The sequence below is a fragment of the Sceloporus undulatus genome, chromosome 1, assembly GCF_019175285.1.
Source record: "Sceloporus undulatus isolate JIND9_A2432 ecotype Alabama chromosome 1, SceUnd_v1.1, whole genome shotgun sequence".
NCBI classification, from domain to species: Eukaryota; Metazoa; Chordata; class Lepidosauria; order Squamata; family Phrynosomatidae; genus Sceloporus; species Sceloporus undulatus.
Genome location: NC_056522.1, coordinates 276,855,425 through 276,874,184, shown reverse-complemented (window position 1 = coordinate 276,874,184; position 18,760 = coordinate 276,855,425). Strand labels below are relative to the sequence as shown.

Below are 18,760 nucleotides of genomic sequence, written 5' to 3'. Positions count from 1 at the left end.
TAATAATAATAATAATAATAATAATAATAATAATAATAATAATAATAATAGAGTATACACATCAAAATGTGCACCAGTGTACTTTATTTACTGAATAATGTCTTTGAAAAATGCATGCAAAGATGTAAGCATGATGGGAAAGGAATTAGGATGGAAAATGAAATCTGGCATGGAAGTGAGACAGAAAAAGCATAGCAATGGCAAATGAAACCTTAGTCAAACTGAGTTTTACAAAAATCACCAATCCCTAACCTAATTTATTTCCCCAAATGAATGGGGACAGATAAGGAAAAAATATTGATGGAGTAACCATGTTTATTTTTTGAAGCTCACATGATTATAAGAATCTTTAAATGACACGTTAACTCTAATCTGAAATGAGCCTTTGCTTCTTGAGGAACCACTTATAACTAATATAAATTGTTCTTCATAGTTTACTTTTGAATCTTGTAATGTTTTTGTTAATGCGAGTGACAGTTGGCCAGTCAAGAGATAAGAACTATAATTAATTTATTATCCAGTCTTGGTAAAGTAGAATTTATAAAATTTTTATACTTCAGATTTGCAGGATTTAAAGTTAAAGTTACTGTAACTGTTAAAAATAAAAAAGTTATATTTTGTTTATTAATGTTAGCGTGTATATCTTGTAATGGAGTTATGTGAAGATGGAGAACTTAAAGAGATTCTTCAAAGAAAAGGTCAGTTTTCAGAGAATGAGACACGGCACATAATTCAAAGTCTTGCATCAGCAATAGCATATCTTCACAAGAAAGGTAAGAATGCTCATCCTTTATTGTACTATGTTTGCAATTTTTGTATGTATTTATTTCAGTGCTTCCCAAACTATCTGTTGTGGGGGAATGACTCTTATTTCCCTAGTGTGCCATGGACCAGTACCATGTTTATGCTATATTATTAATGTATTCACACAGTTTCTTAGAAACGTGTGCATCCTAGCAGCTGATGGCTTGTGAAACAGCACTGGTCCATAGATCACCACGTTGAGTAACACTAACTGATTTCATAGTATAATTTTGCACCTGTTGAATGAAAACCAAAATTTATTTCTTTTTTGGTCTCTTTTTTATTTTATTTTTTTAAAAAACTTTTTTTAAAAATGTTGACAATGCAGAAGTTCTTTTCTGCAACACAGTGGTGAGGATTATAGCAATAGCAATAGTAAGTACATTTCTATACCGCTTATCAGTGAACTAGCAACCTTAAGCATGTTACAATGTGTAAGCTAATTACCTCTAGCAAGCTGGGTACTCATTTTACCGACCTATGAAAGGATGAAAGTCTGAGTGGACCCTGGGGCCTTGCAGGATCAAACTCACAATCTTATGGCTGTGAGTGGCTGCAGTACCGGCATTTAACCACTGCACCACCAGGGCTCCCTGCTTCTTCAACAATTAAAATATTACTGTTTTGCTTATTTTTGGTGAGGATACTACAGTGATTGAATTGACGGTGACTTATGTTCTCTCAGCTAAGGTGGTCGGAGCTCTACAAGAAACAAATAGAAACAAAACAGGGAAGGGGTTTGTAATGGATGGATGCTATATATTAAATCCTTATGTTTTTAAACTATTTAAATTTAATTGTGTATTAATGTTACATAATGTTGAATTATGTTTAATGTTATTACATATTCTGTATTTATTAATTGTTATAGATCATGTTGTATACTTCCTTGGGTCCCGTCTGGGAGAAAGTCAGGATAAAAAAATCAAATCAGTCAATAAAATAAATATACCCAAAGGTGTTGTTTGCAACTTGCCCATAATTTTTAGACAGTTTTTAGTTTGTCTTTAATAAGAACTTATGTTTTATACAGTTTATGCAAAATTAAATGTGAAACACAGTGCAGCGTATTGTGACACTGTGGATTGGTGCAGATGTACTGCTGACTCATGGCAAGAATGATTGACACTGTTGGGATTGGTCTCCAGTACTGTGCAAGAGGGGAGAGCACAGGTGAAAAACAAGAGCAACTTCTGCCTCCTCTGGTTCACTTTCCTTCTGTCTCTGGGGAAATGGCAGAAAGGACTGTGACCAGCTTTGGGTGTCATATTGGGAAAAAGGAGGAATATAAATAAAAGAAAAGAAAGAAAGAAAGATAGAAAAGAAGGAAAGAAACAAAGAAAGAAGAACTGGGCAATTAGTGACTCTAAGAAGCACTATCTTCCATTTTGCTCTGGGGAGCTCTTCCTATTTTATCCTCTTGACCTACCAATTTAAATAGCATAACTGGAGGTCTGAGTCCAGCATGGCCATCCAGAATGGATGAGAGAGTGAATGAGAGGAAGCCACATGAGCAGCCACCACTTCTACTAGCTCTGTTTTCTCCACTTCCTCTAGGTATGCAGTATGAAGGACTAGGCCCAGTAGGGTCACACAGAATAAGCAAACAGGGAAGAGCAAATTTTTGCAAATCCATATTGAAGCTTTCTCACCTTCCTCCTTATTTATTCTTGGGGTGTTTTTTTTTACTCCTCAAGCAGATGGGGAAGTGGGAGTGGCCAGAGGCTACTTCTGCCCCGATCTCCCTGGGACTGCCGCGGGATTGTGGCAACCAGATGCCGCAGTCCTGAGGGTGCTTGCTGCTGCAGATCTGAATGAGCCACAAAAAGGAGTGGTAAGAAACCACTCCTTCGCAGCCGATTTTGGGCCGTGTTCAGCGGCCTCGGTGCAGCCTCTGAGTGATCCAGGGTGATCCAGGGGTGTGAGTGATCTGAGTGATCCAGGAGTGTGATGAGGACTCAGGCCTCAATCAGATTGCCCCAAAGGGCTGTCATTGGGCCAATCTGAGGCCCCCCCGGACTGGCCCACTGACGGCCCTTTTGGGCCATCTGGGGCCTGAGTCCTCATCACAGTGCTGTTCAGACAGAATGTGGCGTTGTGTGCTGACTCTTCTGGACAGTGCAACGGTGTCAGTTAACCCTTCTTGGCTTTCTGAACAGGCAGAAAAAGCAGTTTATTTGCTCATTGGGCAGTGCCATGGGGCCTTGTCCTCCCCAGCTTGCATGCTGAAGGACATAAACACACATAAATGTGAAAAGATAGTATTTTGAAAGTTCTGTTCTTTGAAAACAGAAAAATCATGAGTTGAGGATGGGAGACAGCTCAATGGAATTTCAGGGCAATACTGTGAAGGGAAACACAAGTGTTCATCTCTGCTTCTCTTGATCGTTGTACTTTTTCTTCCCAAGCACAGGAAATGAGTTGGATTTTTTTCCATTTGATATACTAATCTTACAAATTGGTGCTTTTAAAGTAAATCATGTGACAAATCATATTATTTAGTGTCATAAAATCTGTGAAGACTTCTTTTTCACTTTATTAAAAGAATGGATCTAAGTTTGATCCAGGTATGGAATGGATAGACAATACTTCTTCTCTAAAAGAAAGAATACAGTGTCTGGTTATGTGCATTAATGTAAGATGAAATGCATTGAAAATGTAGCTCATAAATTACTCAATCAAAAGGGTTTAAAACACTTCTGTCAGAATATTTTCTACGCACTTGATAAATAACACTTTCACTTTTTGTTCCCCATCTTGACAGATATTGTTCATAGAGATTTGAAATTGGAAAACATTTTAGTTAAAAGCAGTGACATTGATGAAGAAAATGAAATGAAATTAAACATAAAGGTAAGCCCAGAAATTGCAACACTTTACTTCAAGCAGTACTTTTGTTTTGTGTGTAGTTTTTTTGTAGATCCAGGTATCAAAAGTGAAGTTTCCTCATAAATGCCTATTATTGGTTTTAAGCTCAGGTGTAATGGTATAATCAAGACAAAATAAAAGGGTCTGGTGTACTAGCAATTGACAAGAATGTAGGAGTCAAATACCATTGGTGAAACTTCTTATTGAATGAAGAATAATATACTTATAGGTCATTTACAAAGAAATGTTTTCAAAAGTATACCCTACTCCTTTTCTTATACCTTTTGGATATAGTTCCAAGCTTTAACAACCATAAGCGGGGGAGCGATAATTAGCATGAATTATATGCACTGGCAATTTAAGTTAAACATTTTATAATTTTGAAAAACGTACAATGTTTTATATACCAGCTACTTTTTGCTTTGTGGACTTTGGATATTTACTACCTAAACACATTAAATACATCAAGAACTTATACTCATTTATTTGTATGGCAATAATTGGCCCTTTGTGGTTACTAAATTATATATTACGTATCATTTTTATAGCTGATATAAAACGACTGTGCGGATTTTATAAAAAGTACATGCTGACACATAGAACTAAAGTTTTAGGGTACAGTATGTGATAAATAAAGCAGCTTAATGTGAAGTCGAAGGCTTTCATGGCTGGTATCCATCATTTTTGGTGGGTTTTTCGGGCTATGAGTCCATGTTCTAGAAGAGTTTTTTCCTGACGTTTCACCAGCATCTGTGGCTGGCATCTTCAGAGAATGCTAGCATGGAAGAGAGTAGATATATGTATATACTGTTGGTTAAGGGGAAGTGCATGTTAACCTGTGTATTGTTCAGTCGTTGAAAGGCAAGACCTCAGGGTGTCCATTTAATTAATGGGAATCCCCCTTCACTCTGGGTAGTTTTAAGTTGCATGAGCTGGGTCTCGATTTTGGTATTTTTTTAAAGACTGGTAGCCAAACTACCAGGCATCAGGGTGAGAGGGTATGCAAAGGAGGATTAGTATCTGCTTGATTAGTGCTCATTGTCTGCTCTTACTATTATTCACCTAGGCTATGCAATCAAGTTTGTTCACCTACCTCAAGGTGTTTTTTATTACACTCCTTCTTTGCAGAGTTTAACACCAAATAGCTTCCCAACCATCCATGCCTGTTGGAGTTTGTCTCTTGTTATTTCACCATACATGTGTGAACTGGCTATTTATAGACTGGGATAAGTCTGATGGTTCATGGGACATGCTCAGAGACAGAGATGAACTGCCATATTAATGCCCTGGAAATGATCTCAGTCAAGGAGGCCTTCATCAGGGTTTCATCAGGGGAATGGTAGTGCAGATGCTGTCAGACAACATGACCATGGAGTACTGCATAAATAAGCAAGGTGGCATCAAATCCTCTGCAGTGAACAAGTTTGCCATACACCTGTGGGATTGGTGCATTCCCAGATGCATCATTCAGCTGATCTTTGTTATCCAAAGAACAGGTGTTGGGGATTGGGCCCCCCCCATCAACTGTCAGTGTTACTTCACATGTTGGGAAAATTAGCTTTTGCAAGAGGCTTGGGGAGCCTTTGGACCATTTGCATCAGTGTATACCAGTAGTAACTGGGGTGGACTCCAGGTCTTGGTTTTTATTTAGAAAAATGTGAAGTGCAATCATACACACAAGAGAGCAATTCAAACAAACACAGCATACAGAGACACTGCAGACTGGGTCAGCCAGAAAAATCAGCAGTAGCAGAACATGTTACAAACGATTCTGGGCATAAAATACTGTTTGAAAACACTGAAATTCTGGACCGTGCCAACCACTACCATGTCAGGATGCACAGGGAAGCCATTGAAATCCACAAACACCTGGACAATTTCACTAGGAAAGAGGAAACCCTTAAAGTAAACAAGGTTTGGCTACCAGTCCTGAAAAATAGCAAGATGAAGACTCAACAAATGCAAATGAGAAATCTCCCAGGGTCAGGGGTTTCCCAGCAGACAATGAGCACTAATCAAGCAGATACTAATCTTCCTTTGCATGCCCTCCCACCCTGAGGCTTGTCATTAGCAACAGAACAACCCACATGCAAATCACTCCTTCCTTTCCAGGTCACACAATATATATACCCAACTCCTTTCCAGGCAAGCATTCTCTGAAGATGCCAGCCACAGATGCTGGTGAAACATCAGGAAGAAACTCTTCTAGAATATGGCTACATAACCCAAAAAACCCACAAAAAACTACAGCATACAGTGCTAACCAAAATAGAAATATGGAAAAGGGATAGCACAGCTTCAATGGGATTATAATTACTGTCTGATGAGAAGATAGTGGAAAGGTGAAGTGGCTCAGACTGGAAGGTCAAATAGCAAAACAGAACAAATGCAGAGTTTGAGTGTGTATAGGTTTTAAAACCATATTTATACCATTAAACTTGCCCTGGATGATGGGCTATCTAGTTGAATGACTCGTTAGTGATCATAATATGTTTTAGTATTTCCAGCTAAGTATGTGCCCAAAATATTATTTCAGGAAAATTGTCCTCGGACAGGCCAATCTATTAACAGATATGCTCAGTTGGATTGTGGTAGAGGTACACAAATGGTCTCCGTCCCAGCATGCTTTCAACCTGATAGTGTGACAGTGGGGCTGTCCATTGGTAGACATGTTTCTTTCAAACTATTCCACAAGTGCAAACTGTTCTGCAGCAGAAGGGGCTGCAGTCATGGCTTGCTGGGCATTTCATCTTACATTAACACATTTTATTTTCAATGCATTTCATCTTACATTAATGCACATAACCGGACACTGTATTCTTTCTGCACTGTTTGGATGTATGGTAAGCTTTGGCCTTTCAACCCATGGAATATCCATGGAACACTTGTCTGATGGGCATAAATATTGAATACCTGGATATTCAAAGGATGAATTAATTTCAGCTTTTTTTCTACTTCTCTCTTTCTTGCTTACCCAGAGAGTCTCCACATAAAGAGAGTAAGAATAGGCTATCAAATGTCCAACTACTCCTCTTGACTTCCTTCCTTGTTTCTATTCAACTTATAAAATACTTCTCTGATCGCATCTACTATGTCCCATGTTTGTGCTCCCTAAAGATCTTGTAATAATGGAACATGATTAAAATATCAGCCTTTTTTATTTAAGGAGTTTGATGCAGGCTTGATAGCAGCATATACTTAGTTTGAATCTCATTAATAATCTTCTCAGCTTTATGTATGCTCAAATGCTAGTACCATTGGCAAAGTAAAGATTAAAGTTGTTTAAAACTGGGCTCTGAATATTTATAGGAGGATTGGTGTAGAGCTTTCTTTGCTTAAGATGCACTGTTACATGAGATCATTTGAGAAATCTAGTCAAATTCTTTTAGTTCTCACTGAAGTGGTTTTGCTGTGAACAATGAACTCTTAAGAGAAATAAAAGAGCTGCAACTACATATCAGCAGGGAATTTTCAAGACAGATGAGTTCTGTTTCTTGTAGGTGACTGATTTTGGTTTAGCTGTACAAAAGATGGGAGGCAGTGAAAGCATGTTCCAGTCTACCTGTGGGACTCCTATCTACATGGGTAAGTTCAGTGCATCATATGATAATATTCCCATTCAGTCTCATCTCATAAAGGAATGGCATTTGAATGAATTACCTCTTGTTTTGTAGGTAACTGTTAATGGATAGGCCATGCCAATTTATTTAGATGTATATATATACTGTCCCTTAGCCTTGCCCATTGCTTACAGATACAGTGGTACCTCGGGATACGAAATACCCAGGTTACGAAATTTTCGGGATACGAAAAAATCCCATTGGAAATCATTGTTCCGGGTTACGAATGTTTTTTCGGGTTACGAATAAAATTTTTGGTGCTTTTTTCGGCTTTTTCGCACGAAACGCGGCTTTTCCCCATTAGCGCCTATGGCAATTCGGCTTACGAAGGCTTTTCGGGTTACGAAAGCGGCCGTGGAACGAATTACTTTCGTAACCCGAGGCACCACTGTATGCCAGTCTTTCATAATTTGCATGAACCTTTTCGCAGTTGCAAGAAGCTTTGCACAGTTGTAAAATAATCTTGCTAATAAACAGCTTCATAAAGCTTCAGTCAGATACCAAGTCATGTATGGTGTAATCAAGAAGGTTCATGTCTTTGTAATCTCCCATCCCATGAATTAAAGTCCAAAACACACTGCAGAAATAATCCAGTTTGAGACCACTTTATCTGTCCCAGCTCAATGCTAGGGAACTCAGGGAATTGTAGTTTATTGTGGCTCAAGAGCTCTCTGACAGAGAAGGCTAAATGTCTCACAAAACTGCCCTGGCTCAATGCAGAATTCTCTGGCATTGAGCAAGGACAGTTAAAGCCGTCTCAAACTGAATGATTTCTTCAGTGTTTTGGACCTAAATCAGGAAAATATATCTTGAGTGAAACTATTTTATTATAGTTATTTGATAAACCACTGGGAAAACATCTTCAATCTAGTGAACTGTTGACTGAAGGCTAAGTAAATTTTAGGTTGGCAAGAAGTGGCATCATTCAGTCTTTTTATGTTGTAATCATTTGATTTCTGAAAGAACTGCTATACCTTAAATGGTTGTAACCCATACTAGGAAAATGGGAATTTGCTTGCATAAGAAGACTTTCTCAGCTTCTTTCCTAGCCTCATCTGATTGTGATGAAACTGTCACAAAAGACCTGAGGGAGGGAAGAATTAAGGAAAATTATGTACCTTATTTGAGCAATATTCCATGTAATAACTGCTTCTGCCAAGTTGGGGGCAATTAATTCCTCCCAGTTTACCAGGTCATATTCTAGGCCCATTGTGGTGAAACTATTTTTAAAAAGAAAATTATACAAAGATATACAGAGATGGCATGCAAAGCCATTTTTGAGGGCACACAGAGGGTGGGGAAGAGGAGAAACAGGCATGCACCTATTCTTCCTCTTCGTGGCCATCTTGGGCCTTTGGCTGTCTCCAGAGAGGCAGCTGAAGACCTGTAGGAAGTGTTGGGGGGGAGGAGGAGGAGGAACAGGTGTGTGCCTGTTCCTCCTCTTCCCGGCTGTCCCAGGCCTTCACCTGTCTCTGGGGAAGTCCTGCCTCCAGAAGTCCCCCCCCCCCCGAATTTGGAAGTCCCACCCCCTGATGTGCCATCCCCAGAAGTCCTGCCCCCGGCACTGGGTGATGCTCGGTGTGGGAACACCTTTGGGGTTGGGCACTCAGTCTCTAAAAGGTTCTCCATCACTGTCCTAGATCTTTCTGTACTATCTGGAGGGGAGGATGGAATTGGCACGATTCTGCAGTTAGTAGGAGGGGGGAAGAAAGATTCCTTGCTGTCACCAAACACTTATAGTCTTTCTCATAGACCTGTGTGAAATCTTTGATTCCATTAATCAAGATACAGGTTGGGCCTCCCTTATCCAAAATGCTTGGAATCAGAAGTGTCTTGCATTTCAGAATTTTTTAGATTTTGGAATATTTCCATATACATAATGATATATTTTGGAGATGGGATCCATGTCTTTCATATAGACCTTATACACATAGCTTGAATGCAATTTTATACTTAATATTTTTGATAATTTTGTGCATGAAACAAAGCTTGTGTAAACTGAACCTTCAGAAAGCAAAGGTGTCACTATTTGGGCCACCCATGTGGACAGTTTTGGATTTTAGAGTATTTTGGAATTATGGATAAGAGATACTCAACTTGTAGTACCTTAAGCTTATGGGAACATGCTACACTGTTTCAATATAAGGTTGGGAATAAGCTTGAAGGAACATCTGACTAAACCTATTCCAGTTTAGCATGAATGTTGTCAAGGCTGTCCATTTTAGTGTCTTCTATTCATTATGTGGATGCGTAACTATTTCTATAGAATGGTACAGCTTGCATTTCCCAAGGCATTTTTAGTTAAGTCTGACTGTTAATACTATGTGGTCAATACAGCCTTATACTGGTGAAGCACAAAATTGTGGCATTAAAAAAAGAACTCTGTCATAAGTGAATTCGGGCATAATACTGAGTGGATTAGTAACCTGATCTATTGTATGCTTACTCAGAAATAATGCCACCAATTTCATTGACATTTAATGTTAATAAGTGTACTTAGAATAGTAGACAATGTCCTCTGGACATGAAGGAATCCATTTTCAGAAAATTGCTCATCTCTTGCCCATCCTTTAGTCAGGAGATCTCAAACCACAAGAACTTCACAGGCCTGCCTACATTTTATTCAAATTAAAGGAAGCTCTCTGTTTAGTCATATTTTCAGGAAAAATGTTTTAAAATCATTTTTGAGGCTGAAATTTGGATATGTGGTAATTTAACCCAAAGTATGATAATACATAACAATTTTCTAATACTTTTGGCCCTTCCTGTTATTTTAGCATCCTTCATCTTGTCAAATTTTGGAAAGAGGTCTATTATTGTTGCTATAGTTCATTTATTAATTACACTCGTCCCCCCGAATTTGGGAGGGATCCGTTCTGGACCCCCCCTCCAGGAATCAGAAATATTGTGGATATTCAAGCTCCTGCATGTGTACCATTTTGTCCTTCTTCCTTTACCGTTTGCAAAGGACCAAAACCACGGAGTCCAAGTCCGCGAACGGGGAGGGATGCGTGTAGTTTACACTATTTAGATAGGGTTTGATTGTATATAAAAGGTATACTTCTGAGTAATCAGTTTAGATCTTTTCTTCCAGAAATATTTCGTATATTAAATGTGCAATCCTAAGTACACTTACTAGGGTGGAAGAACCATAGAGGTAACTACAGTTGGATTCAAAGTAAACATGCATTAGAATGTGTTGTATACATTAAAATACTTTTAAAAAATGTTTTTTTAAAAAAGTATAATCACTCCATAAACTAAAATTGAAGATATAATTAGGCAACATGATACGTAAATTCTTCAGGCATTTTTATTTTCAGAAACAGAAATTAGATAGAAAACCACTTCTATGGACTTGCAAACTATAGTTTGTATTGAGCATTTACAAAGGTTTGGTTCTAATCCAAGTGTGATCCGTTTCTCAAAAGCAGATATACTAAAACCTTATTGTAGAAGACAATCTGCATTTATGCTGTAGAGATAACAGAACATTTAGTCCATTATCTAGCCTGTTGCTTGGCCTGTTTCTGACCTGCTATCTAGAATAAGATCTCAAGATAACATAGGCTCAAGATAAGATCTCAAGATAACATATTTCTGTAGAACAACAAAAGCAAGTATCTGAACAACTATATTGTACGATGGCAAATAATTAGTGAGGGTTTGGTGAGTTTAAATGCAGTATGTTTCTATTCAAATTTTCTGAGCTAAAAATGTGTGACAATCCTTCACGTAATTGGCTTTTATTTTCTGTATTTTGTGTTTTAGCTGTGTTGACCCATATTTGATGCTGTACATCATACTTCCTGCTTTGTTAGGATCCAGCATTTAAGAAAAAAAAAGATACTGTGGCTGGTGTTGTTTACCTAATAGTAACATTTCAAATAACAACATTTCAAAATTAGGTTTTACAGTATTTTAAGTCAGTTAATAACTCCAAAGCAACAGTTGAATATACTAAGAGGAAGATTTCACTTAGTTTTAGCACATACTAAAGGCAAGTTTGGATAGTCAAGACAGTTGATCATAAAAATCTGCTAAGACCATTGATATTAGTGTTACATAGACTGAAGTACTGATGCATGTAGCATTGATGGTTCGCTTATTGAGATGAAATGTCTCTTGCAGACAAAGGGTACAATAGGAGATGAAACTTCTGATCTGCAGTACTGCATTAGAATAGATAAAATGTGTTAACTTAACTTCAAAGCAATTATCATGAATACTGTGATATCAACATTCAGTGGTTGTGTTTGGATTGTGATATTTGTTTATTAAACTGAAAATACAAGAGTCTGACTCCTCATATATCAATCCTTTGCTCCTTCTATTTCATGAGGTATGATTAAACCAGAAAGATTTTTAACTAGTGTTGTGGCTTCCTATTTTGTGTGGACAACAGACTAACATTACCAGTTTTGTAACAAGCCAAGATCTGAGAATAAAAACAAGTAAATAATAAATAAATAAAACTTTTATTTGTATCCCACTTTTCTGTAACTAGACAATCAGTGGCTCACAACATATTAAAATTCACATTTACAACATTATTTCCCAAATTCCCCCCCCTTAAAACAGGATTAAACATGTTACAATTAAAATATCTATCAAACAGAACAACAACAACAACAACAAATATATACAGTATGACAAGGACAGAACGGTGGGCTAATACATGATGTGAGAGGCAGCCATTCTGTGGCCGGGCACTTTTTATTCAGGAAAGGCCTGTCGGAAGAGATCCGTCTTGACAGCTTTTTAAAAGCTGTCTAAGCTGGCAATTTGACGGCTCTCGTCCGGCAGGCCGTTACATAGTTTGGGAACAATTGCAGAGAAGACCCTCTGGGAGGTAGCAGTTAGTCTGGTTTTTAAAGGCTGCAATAGATTCCTCCCGGAGGACCTGAGTGTGCGGGGCGAATTATATGGGAGCAGGCGATCCCTCAAATAGGTTGGGCCCAAGCCATGTAGGGCTTTAAAGGTTATAACCAACACCTTGTACTGTGCCCGGAAAGTACAGTGGTGCCTCGGGATACGAAATGATCGGGTTACGAAATTTCCGGGATACGAAAAAGTTGGATTGGAAAAAACTTTCGGGTTACAAAATATTTTTCGGGTTACGAAATTCATTTCGGCGCGAAATTCAAATGCTGCAAAGTGCAGCTATAGGCTTTCCAGTGCTAACGGAAAGCCTTTTCGGGTTACGAAATTTTCGGGTTACGAAAGGAATGGCGGAACGAATTAATTTCGTAACCCGAGGCACCACTGTAATAGGCAGCCAGTGAAGAGATTTTAGAATGGGTGTTATTCGGTCACTCCTAGTTTTTCCGGTGACAAGCCTGGCTGCCATATTTTGCACTAGTTGAAGTTTCTGGACAAGGGATTACAGAAATCAAGTCGTGAAGTTACCAGTGAATGTACAACAGTTTCTAGGTCCTTTACTTCCAGGAAAGGGCGCAGCTGACGTATCAGCCGAAGCTGATAACAGACGCTCCTGATCATCGCATTCACCTGATTTCTCATGTGAAGCGACGGATCTAGGAGCACCCTCAGACTGCGAACACAGTCCTTTGTGGAGAATGTGACCCCATCTAGGACTGGAGGTTGCAACTCTATACCTGGTTTGGGGGCCCCTACTGTAAGTACCTCTGTTTTGTCTGGATTCAGCCTGAGTTTGTTTTTCCTCATCCAGCCCATTACCACTTCAAGACACTGACTGAGGGGAGAAATGCCATCTGTTGTCATAGCTGCTGATCGGGACATGGAGAAATATATTTGGGTGTCATCAGCGTACTGATAACACCCTGCCCCATGTCTGTTAATGATTTCTCCCAGCGGCTTCATATAAATATTGAATAGCATCAGGGACAGTATGGCGCCTTGAGGGACACCACATTTAAGCTCCATTTTCGAGGAGCGACTCTCCCCGAGCATCACCCTTTGGAATCTACCTGAGAGGAAGGACCGGAACCACTGGAGTGCAGTGCCACCGATTCCTAACTCTCTCAGATGTTCCAACAGGATGTCATGATCTATTGTATCGAAGGCCGCTGAGAGGTCTAGAAGCACCAACAGGGTCACGCTTCCTCTGTCAAAGTAAGCACAGATACCGGTAGTTTAAGATACTTACATGTTCCAAAGTTAATAAACATAGTTTCCCACTTGGGACAATGAAAAATTATAAGCATGCATTTTGGTTGGCTGCTTGTTTGTGGATTTTGTATTTTGCTTTGTTTTGCCACATGGCTAACACAGCTGCACCTGAATATGTTTCCTAGAAACAGCCTGGTATAATTGTGTCCCATGCAAAGGGAGAAGCAAGTGGAGTGCATGTGTAGGGAAAAACACAGCTGATTTTACTAAACGATTACATGATTTGTGTCAGTGAATAAACTGCAAGGTATACAGTACATTGTTTATACTCTAGGATGTGTATAGATATGTAAAACAATGTCAAATGGTTTACAGACATTTTTATTTTCTGAAAGCATATCTTAAAAATGAATGTTGTACTTGTTGTGATTTGTCCCAGATGGATATTTATGTTACTCCCACTGTCTTTACATCCAGTACATAACATTATGCACTATACTTATTTTCCAAATGGACATATGTTTATGTGATGTCATGAAGGATTTGCAATCAGGATTTTATGAGAATTTTTTTCACAATTTATAGCTGCAGAGAAAACCAATAATGCAATTAGTTAGTCATAATGTCATCATTCCTAAATGATCAAAGTGAGGACACATCGGCATGAATTGTTAAGGACTGTACATAATTAATCTCAACATCTGCTGCTTTTCTTTTTGCTTGAGGGAGGAATAAAGTGTATTCATCAGCACATGCTTTGTTTTAAGCATTTAAAAGTATTTTTTTTGTATTATTAATATTATTGTTTCTGCTTGGTTGACAGCCCCAGAAGTGATAAGTGCACATGACTATAGCCAACAGTGTGATGTTTGGAGCGTAGGTGTCATTATGTATATGCTGTAAGTACCTTGCAACATTTATATAAAATTAATATTTTCCTTCTAAAGAAGATAACTCTGTTTTTTAAATTGAAAGTTGTTGCTTGGCTCACCTTCATACTAACTGGCATTTTTAAATTGTCTTTCTTAACTTCTTAACATGAATGATTAATCTTTTTAATACAAATATGCCTCCACTCTAGTCATAACTCAGGTAATTGTTCTCAGGATCATAGCGTTAGGATGTATTTGTCCAGATACATCAACAGATCAGCATATTCTTGCAACTTTTCCTAGATGGAAAATAAGATTTGTGGAAATATAGTTGTTCTTTCTATCCATGTTGGCTTAGATTTGACAACAGTAGAAGCTATTAGTGATGGATATCATCTCTTAAGGCATTTCTCTGGTATTGCAGGTGGGGAAGCTGAAATCTGTGCTCTACATGTGCTCCCAAAACAATTTTTGTGTCCCTCAGACTTCTTGACCCCTCCTTTAAAGACAAAAACTGGTTTGGGGAGGGGGGGGGTTGAGACAAAAAAACAAACAAACAAGTGCAAGCCCCCTCTAAATTCCCACAAACTCCTTCATATTGCTTCCAAATGGGGTGCTGGTGGCTTAATTGTAATACCTGATTCACCACCCAAAATAACCGTTCCCCCCTGCCAAAAATCAATAAAAACTCAAGAAAGTGGTATGGCTACACCATGGTCATGGGGAGAACATTACCCCTACCCCCTGATGTCCACCTCAGGGAGTACTTTCTCTGCTTATTGTACAGAACTCATTTATATCCTGGATTTAATCCAGGCTAGGGATACTTAGAATAGTCCAAATTAAAAAAAAAAGTCAATTACTTCTAACTTAAGTGTAATTGATTCAGACCAATGCACTCCGATTCAGTCTAGCTCCAACCAACTAACTGTATCTGGTATACATGCTTATATACAGAGCCAATAATTTTGTGTTTCATTTGTTTCTTTGTGTGTCAGAGGGCTGAAGCAGATTTTTTCTGCTCCTTTTGCAGCTGGGTTTGGGCCACCTTTGACAGCCACAGTGCTGTTTCTAGCCAATTCACAGGCATGCGTCACTTGCACGCCCCACCCCTGGAGCAACTGGAAGCTACTCTTTCTTGCCCGTCTGCTTCAGACCAGAGCTTCCAAGTACTTTAATTAATCAAACTAAATTGAACAAAAACATTGTTTGCCAAATTTTCAAAATACACTGACACCTCAAAACACTATGTGGTATTTGGATACTTTTCCTTTCAGGATAAATTTCAGTTAAATATACATAGCTGGTGTGGGGAGGGAATGGCAGTTGATGTTGTTGTTGTTATTTGCTGTCAAGCCAACTTTCACTTACGGAGACTCTATGAAAGAGATACTTGCAAGAGTATCAGTCATGAACTGCCCTCCTTGAAAACTCAGGGCTATGGCTTCATTGATTGCATCAGTCTGCCTGTAATGCAGGCTTCCTCTTTTCCTACTGTCTTCCACTTTAGCCTCATTATTTTATGTCCCAGTGAGTCTATAGACCAGTAGACTGTAGTATGCCTTATGGGATACAGCCATACTGTGCTAAGAGTTGGATGCCCAGGTTGTCTGGGCAGCTGGAAAAGCAGCAGAAACAGATGGGTGAGTATCCAGTGTCTGGACACTGAATGAGGCTGAGGCATGTGTGGGAGTCCTTATAAGACTGCCTGAAGTCACAAGATTGTGGTCCTTATGAGACTTCCAAATTTTGCAAGACTAGGGCATCTTATAATAAGAGCAGGTCTCACGATGGTTGCTTACTGCAGCCATCACAAAATCTTCATTTGTTGCACTTCCAGCAGAGCAGCTGCTCAGCTGAATTCAAGGTGCCAGCAGCCTTGGCGCAGCTGAGACCCCTTGGGCTATTTGCGTTTGGGGGTAGCATCCTTCTGCCTTTTGTTCTTGGCTAAGAGTGATATGAACATGGGCAGAATGAGAGTAAATCCTGCTCTGCTCAGTCTATAGTTAGATTTCTCCCACTTTGGCTGGTGAGCTGGTAGCTGCAGCAGGTTAGTTCTGTTTTGATCAAGCACATGGGGAGGAAGAATATGCATTGTCAAAACAATGTGCCTCCAGTCTAAGCTTGATACAGTGTGGGCTGAATTACTCCCAAACCATTGTTCTTTGAATCCATCCATTGTAGTTTTTTTGCATATCATAATGTATACAGTACATTTTTATTGCTTCTTTTCTTTTGTAAAATTTGTGGCACATGCTGTGTTCTGCAAAATTTTTAATGCCGAGGAAGTAACAGTTTTATGACCATACTTTGCAGTATTAATGTTGCCACTGAAAAAGTCATATTTGCACAATGTAGTACAGTTGAATGTATTATAAATTGGGTTGTGATAACTGAATGACTTGATTGGCGAATAAGAATTCCATGCTGTTTCTGCAGTTTACACAATTCACAGGCCTTGTAAAACAGAGAGCAGTGAATTGTGCCGATTGTAGTCACAGCTCAGAACTCTTGACATTATACTTTAATTAACATATAAATATTTTAACTTAGCATTTTATAATCACAATAGTATTATAAGAATCTACCATATTATACCTCATCCACTTTGTAGAAGAACATTGAACTATCTAAGGGTTAATAGAATACAGTTCCCACCAGTTCTATTGTGTTTGGAAATAATATTGAAGAGATGTATAAGATTTTTAAAAAATGTTCATGCAGTTTTCATAAACAACCCACCCTGCTATTGCTAGATGGACTTTTGAGCGGCTCTTTCTAAGTGAATATTTAATGTTGCCATTTCTAGCAGATGTTTCCAGTAGCTGTTAAAGCCTCTGCATTAACCTGGTGACTGCCAAGACAATGGCAATAGTGCAGATGACATGTCTTCTTTTAACAATTGTTTTTGTGTCGTAAGTTTGATCTTGACCTCACTTGAAATTCCAGGCCTTAAGATTTGATATGAATTCATTTATCATGCATGTTGAATACTATGTGATGCTTTGTATGATAAGAAATGCCACTTTAGTGCTGTTAGACAGAATGTAGTAGCAATGTGTATTCCATTTCTAGACTTGTAAAACAACCAATTATGTTTTTATTGTGCTCCTAGTTGACTGTGTTTGGCTTGATATAGTGGATCATATATTCAACAGGTCCAAACTGGCATTAAATCTGGTCAGTATTTTATTACTGAATCCTGAAGAGCAGCTGTGCTTGCAGTGAGCAAAAAAATACTGTTTTTCAGGAACATTTCTGGTAATATTGTAATAATGTGCTAAGGAATTCTGGGAACTGTAGTTTTGTGAGACATTTAGCCTTTTCTGTCAGAGAGCTCTGATGCCACAATAAGCTACAATTCACAGGATTCCCTAGCACTGAGCTGGGGCAGTTAAAGCAGTCTCAAATTGGATTATTTCTGCAGCGTGTTTTGGATCACAGGTCAAACTCCACTTAGGCAGTTTTAAGTGCCTAACCTAGAGTTTCACATTTGTGACTGCTTCATATTCATGATCCCTGTGTATCCTCTGAAGAGCCAACACAACATAGTCGCTTGAGCATTGGAGACCAAAGTTTAAATCCTGGCTCAGGCGTGGAAACCCACTGGATGACCTTGGACAAAGCACACTCTCTCAGCCTTTGAGGAATGCAATGGCAAAACCTCCTCTGAAGCAATCTTGCCTAGAAAACCCCAGGATAGGTTTGCCTTAGGATCACCATATGTTGAAAATGACTCGAAGGCTCAGACCCACACATGTATACTCTAGTTCAGGTGATGTGTTGGGAGGGTGAAAGTCCTCCAGTCCCCACCTACCAGGCAGCAGCCACTGCAATCGATGGTGGACTTTTCCCCAGTTGCTTCGGAAGCAGCTGACTCATGTTCCTCTACCTGTGTGAGCGATCTCCAGTGCAAGGGGGAGTTGTGATAAGAACCTTGCTTCTGCCTCTCCCAGTGGAGATCACTCATGGAGGGGATAGGAATGTCAGTCAGCTGCTTCCTGAGTGGCAGGAGAATGGACCCTCATTGATTGCAACGGCTGCTGTATGGTAAGTGAAGATTTGGGAAGCAGGGTCAGGCTGAGATTCACTGCATGGCACAATAACTATGATGGTTACTTGTTTGTAAATGGCCAAGTGGACCATTGTCTGCAAATACAATTGCCAGAAATATAGAATTCAAGTTAGTAAATAAAAAGTAGAAATACAGTAACAAAAAGCAAGAGAAAATAATGAAATAAATAATAAAATAATTGAATCAGGGCATTATCATGTCAATTTAAAGCTACCTTTCAGTAGCACTTTTGCATGGATTCTTGGAGATGCCAATGCAGACAAAAGAAGCAAGCAAGCAAACAAAACACTTGTTGCACAAAAGTCAACATCTGACAATAGATAATGCATCTCTTCTGAGATAGTTTTTGTCTATATAGTTTTCCCTCCGTTCTTGTGGTCTTCGGTCTCACGTCCCTCGCTTATGTGTGAGGGATGAACGGAGGGGGA

The 18,760-nt window shown here is 39.0% G+C and overlaps 1 protein-coding gene across 6 annotated transcripts in view; it reads left to right on the top strand.

The window, feature by feature from the left end:
* Positions 1-18,760, top strand: part of STK33 (serine/threonine kinase 33) — a 94,898-nt gene that overhangs the window by 55,521 nt on the left and 20,617 nt on the right. For all 6 annotated transcript variants that reach the window (XM_042447187.1, XM_042447193.1, XM_042447192.1 and 3 more), the window contains 4 exons: positions 635-773; positions 3,569-3,657; positions 7,173-7,257; positions 14,209-14,284. In XM_042447187.1, coding sequence (XP_042303121.1) covers positions 635-773; positions 3,569-3,657; positions 7,173-7,257; positions 14,209-14,284 — 389 coding nt within the window. The remainder of the gene's footprint in view (positions 1-634; positions 774-3,568; positions 3,658-7,172; positions 7,258-14,208; positions 14,285-18,760) is intronic.